Below are 18,744 nucleotides of genomic sequence, written 5' to 3'. Positions count from 1 at the left end.
AATGGGGGGTCGTTGAAGAGGAGCCTGACGTGTCCTTCAATCCTCGATAAATTTGGAAAGATTCAATACTATTGCCTGCAAAACAAACAAATCGCACGTCATGGTAGCAACTTTAGAACTAAGGGATCGTCTATTTGGACTAGGCCTGTAAACGGATCGGATTAAGCTCGGATATGGATCGGATGTAATCGGATTCGGATATTTTCTGGTCGAATACGGATACTTCTAAACGGATTCGGATGAATTCGAATTCGGATTTTCGACCATCCATTTACACCTCTGCCTTGTGTAACCCGAACCTTCCTCCCCCTAGTGGATACAATTCGCACTCAATCCATAGTTTTAGATCATGATTCTCTTCTCCTCATATTCTAGAATCTGTTGAATCTTCAAAAACCCTCAAGATCGTTATTTACTTAATTTTTAAAAATTAAGTATTCGGATTCGGATTTTTATCGAAGTATTCAGATTTTTGTTCGGATATCTCTAATCGAATACGGATGCCCCTAAACGGATACGAATGCGGATCGAATTCAGATTTTCGGTTATCCATTTACAGCCGTAATTTGGACTAGGTAGTGCTGAGCTCTTGCATCTTTTATTTTTTTTAAGAAAAATAAAAAAAATAAAAAATAATAAAAAATAATGTATTAATGATAATGGAGGTGACTTTCTAAAGAAACAACGTATAGAAAAACACACCAATGAGATGTGGCAAAATAGTATCATATCATTTTATTATGAAGATATGTCAATTGTAGTAGGTGGCAAGGTGGATGTCTAATCGGTGTCATACATATTTATTTAATTTTTTCTTTCCTCGTCTATTAAAAATAAAAAAAACAATTAATTGGTATGAAGCATACCACATTTGACATTACTACATGTCCACTTATTACATGAAATCAACTTTGAATACCAAATGATCTGCCACATGGCAAATTCTTGAGACGCCTTCCTAAATTATATACCCAAAAAACAAAAAACAGACGATTTCCTAAATATTCTAGATATGGTTATGGTTATTTTAGTTTATATTTATTTTAGTGTTTTTTAATTTTTTTAGTTGTATTTTTTTATTTTAAAAATACGAGATTAACTATCAATTGATGATTGATACTAAGAATATACGTAACAAGGTCTTGATATTATAATTTCATTCTTACAGGCATCCATATCAAATAGAGGAGGTAAGTAAGAAAACTAATAATGTATGTGTTTTTTCCATTTATTCTATTTAACTAATTCATTACCTAATTGTTTTTTTAATTGTTTTTTGGGTAAAGATTACCTAATTGTTTACTTGTAAATATTTGACTTTGCTGCTCTATTTTTTATTTTTTTGGTAAACACTGTGCTCTATTGAACCCATAAGTTGTAAAGGAAAAAAGATTAAAAGAATTTTGTCTTGGAGTGTGACCTACACTCCCATGAGTCTTTTTCTCTCATTCCCATATGAAAATACACTTATGTCCCTTTGTTTTGAGGTGGAGAGAGACATTGGGGAATGCTATTGTAGGCCACATTTTCGGACAAAAAACTACTTCACATATTGTAATTATAAAGGGTAATCATCTCTCTATTTCAATTTTATTCGCAATGAAATGACAATGCTCGTTTACTCTAATTACATATTAATTATTTTATTATTATTATTATTATTTGTTGGTAAAAGAAAGATTCATTGAAGGATAGTATGTGTATAACCTAAAGTTTCAGATTCACAAAGATTTTTCTTTTATTTTTTTGGTAGAACAGATTCACAAAGATCATGAAGCTACGACGTGGAATTTGATCAATTTTGTCATATACAAATACAACTATAGTTTTTGGGAAAGGGTTATTTGAACTTACAAGATTTCCTACATTCTTTCACTATATAAGTTTTAGATTTAAAATAATAATAAAAAATTATATGAGAAGACGTAAGGCTGCGTACATTATGACCCTCTCCCCAGACCCCGCAGAGGTGGGAGCCTTGTGCACTGGGTACGCCTTTTTTTTTTATATATAATAAGACGTAAGAAACACTTTATGTTTTTTTTTTTTTTTTGGTAAAGAGAAAACACTTTATGTTCATAGAGACTTTTTATTATAATTTTAAGGAAAAAGAACCATGGAAGGCACTGCGGCCCTTGTGCCCAAATCAAAATGATTGTCCCACCCCAATGAAAGGCAAACTACCCCATTTGATGCTTTTGTGCATGTTCCCATTGATCCTACATTGGTGTAGAGAGCACATTGCCTCTGGGAACCCTCTCCCATAATTTTATCCTCTTTATACTTACGTTTTTATTTATTTACTTATATTGTATTTGAATGTTACATCATCTTTTACCAAAAAAAAAATGTTGCATCATAATAATTTATTGTATGTGTTGTCATAAACCTTTGATGATAATATTGAATATCAAAATTATGGACCAAAAATATGTGATACGATAGAGGTTGTACCAAAGAATATTACATGACTTTACCTTCTCCTATAACTCTGCCTTTATGCAATAGTATTGAAATTTTTTTAGTTTTGATTTATGGACCTAGGGGCGCAAGTTTGGCCCAAGCCCGCCCTTGCCCATCCTGAGCCTGAACAGGGTTTGGATTGAGATATCCTGGCCTGAGGGCGGGTCAAGGTTGGGAATTTTTGGCCCTGAGTGAGGACCGGGTCAGACCATGGTTGAAGCCTTAGGCTGAGCCCGGCCCTGTGTTCTTCTTCTTGTTGTTCTTTCTTCTTCTTATTCTTCTTCTTTCTTCATTTTTGTTCTTCGTCTTGCTCTTCCTCTAGAGCCACCTTGATATGGGATGTTACAACACCAACAGGATCGAAAATTTATTCTTTCTTTGTCAGCTTGGCCGGACCCTAAGGGCAAGTCAGGGTTGAATTTTTCTGGCCCTAAATCAGGGCCTGGCCGTGCTTGGGCCCAGCTAAGGGGACTTAGGGTTGGCTTGGGGTTTTAAAAGGCTCGACCTTGTTGTAGCCCTAGATGGACGTTCATGTCAACCCCCTCCTTTTCAAGGTGGGTTTGTGGAATTTTAAGAAAAGATCCAAGTTTTAATTGTTTTGATTGATGGATCCTTATGCTGCTACTTATCTCCTCTGCAATAGTTTCAAATGCAAATCAGATCTTGAGCTAGGCTTGGTACTAAGACTATATTTTTATTTGGACTAAGTTTTCCTCCATCCATAGAGGACGGTTCACAAACCCTTTTAGTGTTTTGGTATGTTCCAAAATACCCTCCTACTATCTTTTCCCGCCATCTCCTGCCCTACGGTGAATGGAATCACATTTACTATGGGTGGAGGGAAACTCGGTCTTTTTTTATTTTGTAAAAATCCATGAAGCATCCATTTTTTTAATCCTCATTTTTTTTAACTATTAGGAGAAGGAGCATGAAACCCCAATAGGTTATCATATGGTTTTTGGGTAGATTATGGTACGGGGGTTGGGAGACAATGGCAATGGTGACGGGGGTGGGGAAAGGGATCGAGAGACAGTGGCAGTAAGATGTGGGGGCAGAGGCGAGGTAGTGGGACGTGGGTGAATTGTTTGGGAGCTGTTGGAAGGGAGGGGACCATCGGTATTTATGGGATTTGGAATGAATAAGGGAGAAAAAGAGGAAGAAAAAGTGTGCATTTTCCAGAAGCAACATAAAAGAAAGTTGGGGTAGGAGACTTTGGGTGAAAATCATCCAAGGATAGAAAAGTGATAGTATGTTGTCCAGTATTGTAATAGTAACCAAGTGACCTAAACTGCAAACCTTCGACATTTTCTTATCGGTTGGATCCATAATTGACAAGCTACATACTTAACATGATGTTGGGTCAATTTAAAATTAAGGACTAAAGCTAACAGAAGGTACTTAATAACAATTCCAGCTCCTATTTCTACCAGATTCATGGCAAATATCCCATTTCATTGTATAAAATATATATTTAAAAAATGATATTATATTGGGATAGTTATTGGTTTCACCATTATTTGTGATGTTTCAGGTACTTGTGAGATAGATTTGAACCATTCAATTTCATTTTTTTTTTACAATTTAAACCATTTGTTCCTACTCGTAGTTGGGAGAGTGCACAATAAATACTAGAGTACTAGTACACATGCATGGACAAACATTGGAATTAGATGCATAACAATACATGGGGGGTATTCAGTAGAATTACACTTTAAACTTTGACACGTGGCTAATCTAGAGTCTAGACCATGTCCTCTTTATCCAACGATCATAACTTACACCTCATTTATCCATGTAGCAGGATGGGTGTGAAGTTTGGAAAATTAAAGGCCCTCGTGATAATAAAATTATGCTTGTTGTTGACTGCCATGTCTCCAAATAAATAAATTTTGATTCAAAGTGACAGTTTGAATCTCACGGAGTATGGGATATTTGAAACAAACATCTCAATAGGGTTTAGGCTTACATTTTAGTGTTGCAAGCAAAACACCTCCAACGATTCACAACACTTGAACACCAAACCTATAGAAGTAGGAATTGTTTTCCACACAACGCTTTGATGGAACAATAATACAACAGAATCCTCTATCGAACGATGGTGATACACCCAAAAACATCCGACCACTCAATGGTCAACACTTGGCAAGATCCCCACCGATAACCGACAAAACGGATCGGGTAACACGTGTAGCCAAACTTGGCTTGGGGGGCAAGCAACCGCACATAACATGAACCAGAGAACCATTCCCTCTAACAACACTTGGGAAGGAATCTCGTTTCCCACTAGGAGGCGTCCCCCTTATTAAGGCAAGTGACCAACCCCGCTACGGCACGTGTTAGAAGGTGGGAGATAGGGAGGCCACCAACCGCCTCAATAACTACGCCAGATATAAAAAGAGAAGGAGGGGACCCAGGTATTACACGCTCATTTTTTTCTGACTTACTGCTCTCTCCGTACCCCTTTTCTGACAAATCATCTGTGCCCGGACTGACTTTGGCATCGGAGAGTCCCCCCTCGGAGTCCGCTCCGGACATCTTCTTCGTCTTTTCTTCCCTTGCAGGTCGTATACGTCATCAGAAGACTTTCCGGGCACAACAGATGGCAACACCCAACACTTGAAGAGAGAGAGTCTACGACTTCGAGATAGCTCTGACTCTCTCAAAATTGTACAAGCTAATAGGGCAATCACTTTTTCTTTCCTCTTAAGGCTATTAAATAGCTAAACAATATCCCTTTCCTTCTTTGGATTCTATATGCAAGTGATGCTATCCTATTGGGTTGTACACCTTTCGTTTTTTTGGGTGCAATTGGAGGTTGTACACCAAAGCAACTTAATTAGAATCTTACTCAAAAACTTAAATAAACATAATTGATAAGGACACGTTAGTATGGTAATAAACCACAAAATCTATACTGATAGAAACATTATGTGTAGATAATTCAACTTTACAATATCTCACAATGGACCTTCGAGTATAGATTAAATTTTTGTGATCACCCTAACCCATTAAATAGAGTATCTCGACCATTAATTGGACAACAAAAGAACGTGATAAAACATTTATAAACTATAATTATTATAAATAATAATTTTATAAATACTTTGTAATCAATTTATAATTAAACCACTTAACTCAGAATTTCGTTCAATCAAATTAGAATTCTCTCAAAAGATATTTTCCATGTATGAATAGTGAATTCCTTATTAAGCGTCATTTTCATTGACAAGTTAATACAATGGACCCCGTATAGTGATTTATAACTAGACATGTGCAGACATCAACAATACATACATTAAATTAAGTACACAATATTGGTTTCATTGACCTATTATAACCAGAAACAAGGCTTTCGCCTATTTTACTATTGAACATTGTCAATCGATCGGTTCTAGTCCTCGTTCCCATTACTCAGAGCTAAATAAGTTGTTCCAAAGTTGGTTGGGCTTTTCCATCTAGGCACATGTACACACGCCGTGCTGCGCCACCTGGTGACGTACCTTTGCCCTTTTTATTTTTTTCCCTTGGTTTCCAAACATAAGAATGGTGAATTTGTTATGGAACTTGGGTTAGCCCGAAGCTTTGTGCGACGTACGTGGCACAATAGCCTGTGTCCCATTTTTGTTATCTTTCCCAGAGCTCTTTACTTTTTCTCTGTGGAGCGTTAGATTGGGTGGTCATCGACTTTTGTACTAGAAATCAAATGCACAGATTACTATCGAACGGTTGGCCACTCGCCTGTACATAATTGAGTTTGTATCCAATTTTCAAGTCTTAAAACATTTTCCAATTGCCTATATAGTAAAAGGAAGACTTAATTTTCCCGCCTAAATATCCACTATACGAGGCAACTGGTCATCACTCAAATCAGTCATTAAAGTCACTTCTCTCCTTTACCTACGCTTGAGGCTTCATTTTTTGTGTTTTGTTCTCTCTCCCTCTCTGTGGACGAGTGAGCTTTTGCTGGCACAGGTACCTATTCCTGCAATTCTTTTGGGAAACATTGTTCGCCTTTTGTTATCCTTTTTTGTGAAAAAGAATAATGTCCGAGTTTCCTTTCCACTCTTTCTCCCGTTCGAGCTCGATGGAATGGAAATGGAAAACTTAAAACCCTAGGTTGACCTGGCATCTTACCACCTTTCCTTTATATTGTTTTTGAGTTGATCGATTGTTTTGGATTTCAGAGTTCCTTTCAGGCTTCGTGAGTTATGGAGGCTGAGAATGAGACGAAGAATAATGAAGCGGCTGATTCTCCAACTTCCGTTCTCAAAGATGAGGTTTCTCCCTGTTTCCTATTTTGGCATTTCACCCTGCCTGTTCGCTTTATTAGCTTCATTTTCTCAGTTTAATTTCTGTTTCTGTTTGTGTCTCAGATTTGCACTGTGCCTATTTGTTGTGTGATTGCATATACTCCCCGTTTTCCTATTTCTTCCTTCACTATTTTGCTGTCTTCCTCCCCTTAATTATTACGGTTCATTTTTTGTTTTTTTTTTTTTGCTTTGAATTTCTTCCTCCTATAACTTGAAATTGATCTGTAGCTCCATCCTATATTTTGGAGCATTCTCCCTTTAATGTTTATAGTATCTTTGATTTTTTTTGGGTCCTTTTTAGGAATATTGATCACGTAGACTGATATCGTGTTGCAAATGTTGGTATTGATGATGATGTTTATGTAAAGGGTTAGTCTTTATTTTTTGTTCCCCCCCTCTTCACATATCTGTTCCAGGGCTTAGGATCATGATTGGTGCTCCTTCTTCTGTTACCCAATTCCATGGTTATTGCGATTTATGGCTCGTGTTTAATTCCCTGTCGAGTCATTCTTTAACTTTAGAACCCCCCTCTGTGTGTGTGTGTGTCTGTCCCTCCATCCTCTATCTTTTGCTTTAAGTTTTAGATCTCTAATCTGCTAGCATCTTTCATGAGGGAAACATTTGCTGCTACTTGTAGTTTGTTGATAAAACATGCACTGCGCACCCACCCACCCACAACAATACACACAGACACATACATTTGCCAAAGAATGCTAGAAGTATAAATACTTAACTACAAATGAGAAAAGAATACAAAGCGAACAAAACATCACATGAAGCCAGACTAAGAAATGTAAGGAATACGCAAAACACAATACTAGTCTAACCACTTTTTGTTTAGCTAAATCATAGATGTAATAATAGCCAACCTTGGTTTCCTTTGGAACGAGGATTTCAGTGTGGGTGCCAAGGAAATAATGTGCCTAACAATGTGTATGAATCTCACAGTAAAACTGTCCAATGCAAATCCAAGCAACGATGGTAGACAAGAGCCATTTTATTCTTTTCTAGCTATGATATTCTCCCCCCTCTCGTTTCTTTTCCTTTTTAACATATGCATGGGATTGTATGTCTATTATCTATTTTTTTATTTGTAAGTTTCTTTTCTTCCTTAATTTTACATATCACCAAATGAGCAGGAGATTTGTAAGGAGGAAGTCAAAGTTGAAACTGAGGATGATGGAACCCTGACTGATGCACAAAATGGAGACTCTTCCCTAATATCAGGAACAATGGCCAAGGAAGAAGATAATTTAAAAGAAGCTCGTGTGAAGGAAGAGGATGCTGAAAGGGAAAAGGATAATGAGAAAGGGCCTGGGATGGATGACACTCAGTTCACCAAATTGGATGAGCTCCTGACACAGACTCAGCTCTACTCACAATTCCTCTTAGAAAAAATGGAGGATATCACATTTGTAATCTCTCATGCACATGCTTTCAATGTAATTTCATGTTTCTTTATTTACTTATTTCTTGTTACTTAAGCTATTGTGCGACTTCACTTTCCTAGAATGGAGTAGAGAGTCAAAATGAAGAGAAAGCAAATGGGAAGAAAAGAGGTCGTGGTGCGAAGAGGAAGGCTGCCACTCACTACAACAATGTACGATGCTAGGCTCTTGAACATGAACTAATATTGTTGTTATCATATGTTGTTTTGGGTTATGTTGTCCCACGTATAGTTATCCTGGTTAGCAAGCTATTTGCTTGTTGAAGTGTACATACGACATTGGCACATATTTCTCTTAATGTTCTGCAAAAATTCTTTGTTCAACCATAGTGCTGTAATTGAAAATGAAGAAAGCGGGGAGAAGGAAGAAGGTTGAGTATTTTGGTGAGCGGGTAATGAATATCTTTTCTCTGCTGCCATAATCACAGTTTATTGAACCGATTACCTGTTGCAAGATAATATTGGTTTACAAAATCTACCTTGAGATCAGCCTGTTTTCAAGGCTTGGATGAGAATATAAAGCATAAGAAAGAGACCATATTCACTAATTGTACGTAAATTGTTCATGAAAGAAAACCATTTCCTATAAGCAAATGCATAAGATACCTAAAAGTGTGGAAGGTAAGGTTCAAGATTTTTAAATATTTTACCAAAATCGAAATTTCGGTTGAAATCTATACATTTTCTCTAGCAAGTTTCGATGAAGGATTTCAAGGCCCAAATGACCAAATTAAGTCCCGAAACTTTTAGGAAACTCTATTTTAGGCCCTCTAAACATAGTGGAACCCTTAGATATTAAAAAACCACATTCAAAATGGTAGTTTGATTTCTGACCTTAGGTTGGTAGTGTACGCTGTAAACATTCTATAATATGGCCTATTCCACACAATGTTTAGTACTAGAACTCATGTAATTCAAGTAAAACAACTTAGATATGCATTTGGAATGAATAATACATAAAATTATAAACCATTTCATAAACCATACATCATACGTGGTTCATTACAAAGAGGTAAATATATCGGAGTCAACAATACAATCAAGTCACCCCTATGCCCATCCTAGAGTCCTAGTACGACTGTATCACAAAAGTTGGCCATATCATAGTATGGCAGAAGAAACTCTTGAGTTCACAACAGCCCTATAAATGGAATCATTTTGGAGGTACCCTAATCTAGGGTATAGAACTCTGAACCATAAAGAGCTAAATTGAGAGCCACTGCTATTGGATGGTGGCTGTGGAGTTGACACTGGCATGTATGATTGGGGCTTGAGAATGAGTAGATGCTGTCCACAAATGATGACCCAATGTGTGATTGACCCTCATTTGCCTAATGAATGAAGAGATAAACTGCCCATAGCCACCACATGGCATATGATGGTGTATGGTACTGCCCCATGCATATTGCTCTCCTGCAGGCCCAGCCCTTCGAGAGTATCGGTCAAGCTCGTAGCATCAATGTCCATGGATTCCATGCTATCGTCTTCGTCCTCAGGTGGTGGTATGAATTGGTGGCCCGGGGCTCTCGAGTAGCTTGCACTTGTGGGGGGCACGTACACTGTGGTCAGCATCCTATGCCATAATCAAATTGATTCTCACCTGTGAAGCGGATCCTAAGTTCTTGCTCAGACTTCGCTTTGACTGGTGGTACCCCTGGCGCATCCCTGACCCCATCATGGGGGCGGTGTGCAAGTGTGGCCACTAGAATGCGACCAATCGATGTCCTCATCATTTTCCTCTCCAACCTAAGACTCAAAAGGTCTGGGTGTTTGTGAATGAACACAGCCCTCTCAAGACACCATAAACTCGTCAACATCAATATCCATTTGACTAGTTATCTTGGGATCAAGTCTACCCCCTAGGCCGAACCATGACAGGGTCACCTCGATCCCTCACCTACTTGTATAAGGGATCCTCCTCATCATCTAACTCAACTTGGAAAATGTTGGCAAGCTCGGTTTGATATTTATCTCTCTCCATGCTCATGCGTATATGCTGCATCTTCAATCTCATGTTATAGTGCACATACACCAACTGCTCCAACTGTGTGTGCACTGATTAGTTTTGCCTATTGGCCCACATCAAGAGGCCTCCTTATGGGGCCTGCCAGAAAAAACTTTTCCCTTGTGTTCTTATCCAATTTCATTCACAGAACTGTTGATTTTATATGGATTTGCTTTTGTTGTGTATGCAGTTTACATACTCTTTTATTAATTAGGGAAGTATTTAAGCTGAATGCTTGGTTTTCTTCATTCTTTTTTATTCATATCTGTTTCTTAGCTATAATGATTTGTGCCCATGTGGTAACACTCTTTAGAGGAAAGCCAAGAAAGCAGTTGCAGCCATGATAACAAGATCCCAGGAAGGGACAGCTCCTGAAGATGCAAACCTGACTGAGGAGGAGAAAGCTGAAAAAGAGCAGGCCGAACTCGTGCCATTGTTGACTGGAGGAAAATTAAAGCCTTATCAAATCAAAGGGGTTAAGTGGATGATTTCATTGTGGCAAAATGGGCTGAATGGAATTCTGGCAGATCAAATGGGGCTTGGCAAAACTATTCAAACTATTGCATTTCTAGCCCATTTGAAATGGAAAGGATTGCACGGGCCATACTTGATAATAGCTCCTCTTTCTACACTCTCGAACTGGATAAATGAGATTTCAAGGTAAATTTATGTCTTAGTCTTCCTTATTCATTATGTAATTTCAAATTTATTCACTTTTAATGGTATTTTTAGGTTTGTTCCTTCAATGAGTTCAATTATTTACCATGGTAACAAGAAAGAAAGGCAGGAGATCAGAAGGAAGTACATGACCAAAACAGATGGCCTCAAATTTCCCATCATAGTTACCTCGTATGAGGTTGCACTAAATGATGCAAGAAAAGTTTTCAAACACTACAATTGGAAATATCTTGTGGTAGATGAGGTTAGTGGTAAAATTATGTAGGATATATTGGTTCATTATTTTAGTTATTTATTTTCAATTTATTCAACTTCTGCAACCATTACTTAATGTTTCTGCTAGCTTACTAAATTTTTTGTTCTTGAAGGGGCATCGGCTGAAGAATGCAAAATGCAAATTACTGAGAGAATTGAAGCTGTTGCCTGTTGAAAATAAGCTCCTGTTAACTGGAACGCCACTCCAGAACAACTTGGCTGAGCTTTGGTCATTGTTGCATTACATTTTGCCTGATATTTTTTCATCCCTAGAAGAATTTGAGTCTTGGTAAAATTGGCAATGCTTATTGCATATTGTAATTTTGATTGGCACTTGTTCTTTTGTACTTGCATTTTATTGAATAATTTGTGGGATTTTACTGTCATGTCTTCAATTTGGAAGATTTTTTTCGTCGATCAATTAAATAAAATGAAATTTCAGTACAATTCCTTATAATCCACAGTTATTTATGCTATGTGCATTAATAAATTATTCACCTAATTTCGTTCTAGGATTACCTATAGGTACTAGGTAGCGACAGTCACTAAGGGGAAAAAAATATTTCAGGCTTTTCGGCATTCATGTTTTTCGTCTTTATCATCTCTAGCTGGGGCAAGTGCTTGATGATGCATCTCTAGTGTTTTCAAACTAATTAAACTGTTAAGCTCTACTATCTCCTGTGGTTGGATGCATTTCTCTGCAGTGTATGCTCTATTTTCACTTTCTGGAAGGTTTTTTTTATTTGGTTGGATGCATTTCTGCATTGTATGCTCTATTTTCACTTTCTAGAAGGTTATTTTGATTCTGGGTCAAACTAATTCAGATTTAATATATCTTTGCTCTATAGAATGTATAATTAATATGGTATTGCGCTTATCATGTCCATTGCTCTTGTTTATGACTTGGGATTTCATATTCAGGTTTGACCTGTCAGGAATGTGCAACAGTGAAGCACAGCAGGAAGAGTTGGAGGAGAAGAGGAGGGTTCAAGTATGCAACCTTTCGGAGTCTGTTGAATTTCTGTCTTCTGCTTTAACATATCTGTGTGTAATGGTAGGAGTTAATTGTTTGCAGGTGATAACAAAACTCCATGCAATATTGAAACCTTTTCTCCTTCGAAGAATGAAATCGGATGTTGAGCAGATGCTTCCACGGAAAAAAGAGATAATCTTATATGCTAACATGACTGAGCACCAAAAGAACTTTCAGGATCATTTGATTAATCAGACATTGGAAAACTACTTACAAGAGAAATCAAATTACAGTAAGAAAATAACTATAATTTATAGAAATACATAGAAGAATGGTAAGGTACCCAAGGCTAGATTGCAAGGGCAGCCTCCATGAACTTGAAATGTCATATATATACTGCTTGGAACAGCTATGGGAGCAAAACTTGAAAACACTATTTTCAAACTGTTGCCTAGTGACAGCTTTGCTGGCCCAGAGACCCAAGACCGCTAGCCCTGGCACTGGGGTCTTAAGACTCTAAGCTGCTCCATCTCTTTGTGGCCCTCTGCCTAGGTTTCTTGATCCTTTTTTTGAATTGGATGCATGCCAAATTATAAGGGCAATTAAGGCTTAAACAGGCATAAAAAGGAATCAATGAACTTCGATTCCTGTTTCGTGCTTGTCAATGACTTCTGTAGAGTTCACTGTCACATGACAAGTATGGTCAAATCCATGTCATAGGGGGCTTCAAACTCATCATGCTGGTCCATGTTTCAGTCCCAAATAGACTTTCCATGCCGTTCAAACATGGATATAAAGTTAGCCAGTATCTCAATTCTCAAACCCCTTGTTTGTACGACATATCATCTGTGTGGTTCCTAGAAAGCCTTACAAACAATCTACCAAATGGGTGCTTGAAAATTTCTTATGTATTGCTTTTCTCTTCTCCTTTCTTTTTTGGGAGGGGTTTCTTAGCCTTCCACTGTTACTTTACTGCTGATGCAAACTTTTTGATACTGCAGGATATGGTATGAAAGGAAAACTGAATAATTTAGTGATTCAACTCCGGAAGAATTGCAATCATCCTGACCTCTTGGAGTCAGCTTTCGATGGGTCATGTGTGCACTTTGCAATCCCTGTACTAAAATATGCATACCCTTTATGTGCTCTAAATTTCAACATCTCATTTACCCTTTCTTGTTTTCCTTGTTTTTCTCTGTAGACACATATCCACCAGTTGAACAGTTGGTGGAGCAGTGTGGCAAATTCCGCTTGCTGGACAGACTACTGGCACAACTATTAGATCGCAAGCACAAGGTGTCCTTAAGAATCTTTTAGTTGAGGGCTACAATCCCCAACCCCAATTTGTTGTCCATCTATTAACTTGTGTTCACTAATTGTCTGCTTAATCAGGTTCTGATATTTTCACAGTGGACTAAGGTATTGGATATAATAGATTATTATTTTAGTGAGAAGGGATTTGAAGTTTGTAGGATAGATGGCAATGTGAAGCTGGAAGAAAGGAAGAGTCAGGTATGCTTTATCTATAGTTGGAAATTTGTCAAAGATTTGTAAGGAGAGTTATTTTTATTTATTGTGTACCTTCCCTACTATTTTGGTAAGCTTAAATCACGGTTGGCCATCCGATTATTTTTTTATTATAAACCCTCAAGCCTGTAGATCTTTTCTCTCTTCTGCAATGCACATTCATTCAGAGCCTTTCAACCTCCCACTATTGCTCTCGGTGGTCTTTGTGCACATGATTGAATTATCTCAGTAGACTTCCTTTTTTTTCATTACCTTTATGTTTTGGTGAATTGAAGATGGTCTTTTAGTCAATCCGGCATCATCATGCTGGTAAAATTAGCATAAGGACCAAAAGGTGATGAGATCCCACCAATCAAGCTTAGTTGAGCTTTCTTGGAAGACTCCTTTGATAAGAGTGGGCTTGGATGGGAATCTCTATTATTTTCTGGATTATCAGAGAAACCATCATGAAAGGCCTAGATAGGAGTTGCCGAATAATGGATAGGATTATCTGATTCAATCTAGCATTTGTGAATAGAAAGTTTTTGTGGTTGAATCTATCATGTAATTTCAGTTGCTTCCATGTGGAAGACTCTAATATTTCACATATAGAGATGGTATAATGCCCTTTGTTGCTACATCACTGGAAAAAAAGGGAAAAAGAGTGACTGTGTGCTTTCCTTCCTTTTATATTGTTCTGATTGACGTTACATTGTTTGAGACACAGGTGATTCATCTATAATATAATGATCACCTTCTATGTTTGTAATCAGATTCAGGAGTTTAATGACATAAACAGCAACTATAGGATATTTCTCCTCAGCACCAGGGCTGGTGGGCTTGGTATCAATCTCACTGCAGCTGATACCTGCATACTTTACGACAGTGATTGGGTAAGCCCTTTCCAGGCCTCATTTTGTTCCAGCATTAAATGTCTGGGACCATTAGACTGACATATACTGAATTTGCAAACCAGAACCCTCAAATGGATTTGCAGGCAATGGATAGATGCCACAGGATTGGGCAGACCAGGCCTGTTCATGTATACAGGCTAGCAACAGCCCAGTCGGTTGAAGTACGTCTTGTTATTTATGATTTTCATATTTACTTAAGGAAGCTTGAAAAGGCAATCAAGACTGTTATTGTTATCAGGGTCGCATGTTAAAGAGAGCTTTTAGCAAGCTGAAGCTTGAGCATGTGGTGATTGGGAAAGGGCAGTTTCAGCAAGAAAGAACCAAGCCTAATACTTTGGAGGTCCTTGAGGTCTTGTACAGTTTGCAGACATTTCATTTCTGTGTTATTTCTGGTATGCATGGTGTTGGTGGGAATTGAGTAGGAGAATGTGTTGTTCTGTAACTTCTGTTACCCAAAAATCAATTCATATATTTTTCTCATGCCAGTCAAATCCCTCAATGTTTTACACTTTCCTAAACTCATCTTTCACATTGTGATGGTTTTCTGTGTTATGACGACTAAATGGGAAAAACCTTCAAAATTCCACTCACCCATAGTTCAGGAAAACATTATTGGCTGACTTTATAGTAGCACTTCTGTTCCAACACCTTTAGCATTTGACCACTTTGTTGTTTGTTTTTTGCTTCCTTTCCTGTATTTAGATATTTTATCATTGATCAAATTGTGTGTTCTGTGATAGACATCCACCTATTTTTGGGACCCCTTCAAACCTCATTGATGAAATAAGAAATAAGTAATTTATGAGCTAGGAAATAACACTAGACGGCTATAGGCCAAGTACATTTATAAGTTTTAAAAATCCCCTATGGTTCCACCTGTGGTATTTGTTGGTCCATATTTATTTCTTCTCACTAGTAGGTGAGTATAAGGAAGGTACTAGACTAACTAGCTAATTAGGCCAACTACATAATACTATCTCACTGTATGTCCATCATGTGGTTTGACCCATCCTGGAAAGTACCTTGACTGTTATCCTTCTGGTTTGGTGATATATTTTCTTTCAGGAAGATGATTTGCTGGCTCTCCTTCGAGATGAAGAAAATGCTGAAGACAAGCAGATTCAGACAGACATCAGTGACGAAGATTTTCAAAAGGTTTTGGACCGCAGTGATCTGATTGCTGACGCCTCTAGTGGTGATAAATTAGCAATTAATGCCTTTCCTCTTAATGGTCCTGGTTGGGAGGTGGTAATGCCGACTAAAAGTGGAGGCATGCTTTCTACACTTAATAGCTGACATTGGATACAATTTTTGTTAAGGCGGTGTTTTGGGGGACATTGCTTTGGTTAAGATCTTTTTGATATAGCACATCCGGGACTCTAAAGAATCGGGGTTTTGCAGATGCAGTTTTGGTTGGCCTTCAGGACTGTTTGACTAGCCTGCAGTTTTGTATTGAGCAGGAAAAGCGTAAGGCCTCTCCCCAAGTCCCACCCCCAGTTTTTGTAAATCTTGTGGAGGATTCCATCATACCATAATATAATCAGTAAATATCGTTACTTGCTACTTCAATTAATTATCTCTGTTCTCAAATGTTATATCTTCTAATGAATGTGTTTTTCTGGCTATCAGCTGGTTGTTTCAGAAAAATACTGTTGGTCATTTTCATTTTTTACAGATACCCATGCAAGAATTTCATTCACCACATTGATAAAAAACAGAGTTTAAGAGTAATTTCACAAATAACCAGATGATAACAATATATTCAGTAAAACAGTGGAAACCTTGATGTCAGCAGTGTCACTAATCTTTGTAGGCTCAACCGTACCATGGATATGGTGTGCACCCTCCATCTGGCTAGAAAAAAGATTATGGGAAATAAGTTGGTATAATAATTCGTTGTTAACTAGCAATTATAGGTTGTAACAAAAAATACTTGCATCAAATCCAATTCAAATAGCTTTATGTAAAGTCTGACGTCCCTGTAACTGGGCTGAAATGGCTACATTCACTTGGAGCCATGCTTGCAGGTGTCTGGGAATGATCGAGGTTTGGGATAAAAACTGTGTTAGCTGGCACTTTCAATGTGCACATCATATTCATGATTCGCTAGATTTGAACTGTGTAAAAAGAGTCTTAGAAAGGAATCAAGATCTGCTCCGAAGGCATAACTTTGGAAGTGTCATCTACATACATTGGAAAAACTTGCAAGCTCTGCACTTCTCCGGTGTTCCATCTGTATCTCTCATAGCTCTTATTCTTGGTACGATACCATATTTCATATACCTTCACGCCTCGAGTAGCAGCAGTAGTGTAATACGATGTCCTTTATTAGTTTATGTTTCTTCAAGAAGTCTGGATAGGGTTGAAATCTACTGGGCAATGGATGGGGATGGCGGCTGGCCCTTTTGAAGGATTAAAATCCTTTGCAGTGCAGATTGGTGCATTGCGGTGCGGCCTTGTGAGCTCGACTCTGTGATTCGGAAAGTCAAAATATGTTTCCCACAAATTACTTTTTGTATGGATCCTCATTGGAGAGCCCATGAGGCATCCGATGGCTGGGCTATGCCACATATATCCTGATGATGTGTCTCATTGGAGAGGATCCCGATCAAGGGCTGCTCCTAAGGTCTACTGGGCTCGACAGTCGCCATTTAAGCACATGAAACTTCATAAAAACATCGGAGATTATGAAACCTTAAACTTGAAACCATATCTTAAACCTTTAGATTTTGAAATTCTAAACCAAAAAATGAAACTTAAATTATAAAAACCTATTGCAGATTTGCTGATAGTATCCTATTATGAAAATCCCCATGATTATTGTTGCAATGAAAACAATGGTCCCAACTGAAGTGAGACGCTGTTAGGGTTTGCGAGGAAAGGAGGGAGAATGAAGAAGAAACTGGGAGATAACGCGACCGAAACAGGTCTAACCCAGTTTGGGGCGCCCACCCATAAGGGCAGCCGCGGGGGCCGCGACCTACATTGGAGAGGTCGGCTACATAAGCTGGCCGCCCCCCCCCCCACCCCTTCTTTCCTATTTTGTCTCACTTTCAGTCTTGCTCTTCAAAATATCTAGAAGCTGAAGAAGATACATGAAGTTCACGAGGCTCGTACCATTACTTGATCGTGATCCCATTCTGCTGTATTTCGTGATCATTTCAGATAACACCTTAAATATGTCCATGTGATGTAATATGTTAACAATTACGTACGTAGTTCACTAGGTGACACTTGAATAATACAAGTTTTCTTTTCACCCATCGTGTAAAACAAAATCTTTTCATCTATTACTTTTGGTGATTGGATGGGACTCCTGGTGCCAAAATTGTTATAACTTCTTACAATCGACATTTTAGTTGTGGGAATTTTCCTCACCCACAGAATGCCGTAAGAGATAACCGAATGTTAAATGACCACCCCATCTCTCTATTTTTTTCAGAAGGAAGAAATTCATTTGAGTGGCCTGACCTTGACAAGCTTATCAAAATGGCCACGTGGAATAATGATATAGTAAGTCTGACCGTTGGATTAGTTGGTAGATGTTTTGGATTAGCCAGAAATCAATTCAAGCCCTCATTCAATCAAATACATGGGCATAGGAATCATTATCCTCTCAGGTTTCCTATCTGATACACTTGTTCGGTTCTTCTCATAGAGGGGGCGGAAATGATGACCTAACCCCCCCTGCACGAACACATTGCCCGGTACATGTATACTTACCTTACTTGTACCACTTCACTTCACTCTCTCAGAGTCAAGTTTTAAACTTTTATTTTGCCACTTGACCCTATTTGGGTTGAAATTTTACAAATGAGAAGGCCATCTTAGGGTCTTCTTGTCTACAACTACAGGGTTCCATCCAATCTGCCATGTAGTAGATATTTAGGTTCAGACTGTTCTGTTCATTCAAAAGACACAAAAACAAAAAAGAGCAGGTTGCTCTGAAAAGCTTCCCTCTTTTAAAAACATCAATTGAGAGCTTCATTCCTCCAGGACAACTAGGACTACAAAATTGCAGCTACGATAACTATTGCATTTGGTTGAGGGCACTGTGTAGATTTTCAGTAAGACATGCAGTGTATTTCTTTTTTACTTTTACAATCCTGAGAAATTGGGTGTTTAAATCAAGTGAATTGCCTGGTTATTCCTATAACATCTGATTCAAATTTCCAATGGCTTGTGGTGTGCCC

At 38.1% G+C, this 18,744-nt stretch overlaps 1 protein-coding gene across 4 annotated transcripts; it reads left to right on the top strand.

Annotated features, from left to right (window-relative positions):
* The first annotated feature begins 6,368 nt into the window (after positions 1-6,368).
* LOC122660353 (ATP-dependent DNA helicase DDM1-like) lies at positions 6,369-16,018 on the top strand. Of its 4 annotated transcripts, none has more exons than XM_043855621.1 (16): positions 6,369-6,463; positions 6,646-6,740; positions 7,913-8,188; positions 8,284-8,373; positions 10,539-10,885; positions 10,958-11,147; positions 11,272-11,447; positions 12,080-12,149; positions 12,234-12,423; positions 13,133-13,228; positions 13,333-13,427; positions 13,524-13,643; positions 14,411-14,530; positions 14,614-14,712; positions 14,790-14,900; positions 15,617-16,014. In XM_043855621.1, the coding sequence occupies exons 2-16, from the start codon at positions 6,672-6,674 to the stop codon at positions 15,845-15,847; spliced, it is 2,280 nt and encodes a 759-aa protein (XP_043711556.1). In that variant the 5' UTR covers positions 6,369-6,463; positions 6,646-6,671; the 3' UTR covers positions 15,848-16,014. The 4 variants fall into 4 exon arrangements, with proteins under 4 accessions (XP_043711556.1, XP_043711559.1, XP_043711558.1 ...); XM_043855623.1 differs by having other exon boundaries at positions 6,402-6,463; positions 14,790-14,891; positions 15,617-16,012; XM_043855622.1 differs by having other exon boundaries at positions 6,417-6,435; positions 6,648-6,740.
* The last annotated feature ends 2,726 nt before the right edge of the window (positions 16,019-18,744 follow it).

Source organism: Telopea speciosissima, chromosome 4, assembly GCF_018873765.1.
Source record: "Telopea speciosissima isolate NSW1024214 ecotype Mountain lineage chromosome 4, Tspe_v1, whole genome shotgun sequence".
Taxonomy (NCBI): domain Eukaryota; kingdom Viridiplantae; phylum Streptophyta; class Magnoliopsida; order Proteales; family Proteaceae; genus Telopea; species Telopea speciosissima.
The sequence above is the reverse complement of the archived record's forward strand: the minus strand, read 5'-3'. Positions and strand labels throughout refer to the sequence as shown.

What these genes read in the sequence shown, in the direction of transcription:
- LOC122660353 (XM_043855621.1), top strand. Translation starts at nt 6,672, where the DNA reads ATGGAGGCTGAGAATGAGACGAAGAATAATGAAGCGGCTGATTCTCCA. An exon ending in TATTAGATCGCAAGCACAAG is followed by an intron (nt 13,428 to 13,523) that starts GTGTCCTTAAGA and finishes CTGCTTAATCAG; the next exon opens with GTTCTGATATTTTCACAGTG. An exon ending in TGGAAGAAAGGAAGAGTCAG is followed by an intron (nt 13,644 to 14,410) that starts GTATGCTTTATC and finishes GTTTGTAATCAG; the next exon opens with ATTCAGGAGTTTAATGACAT.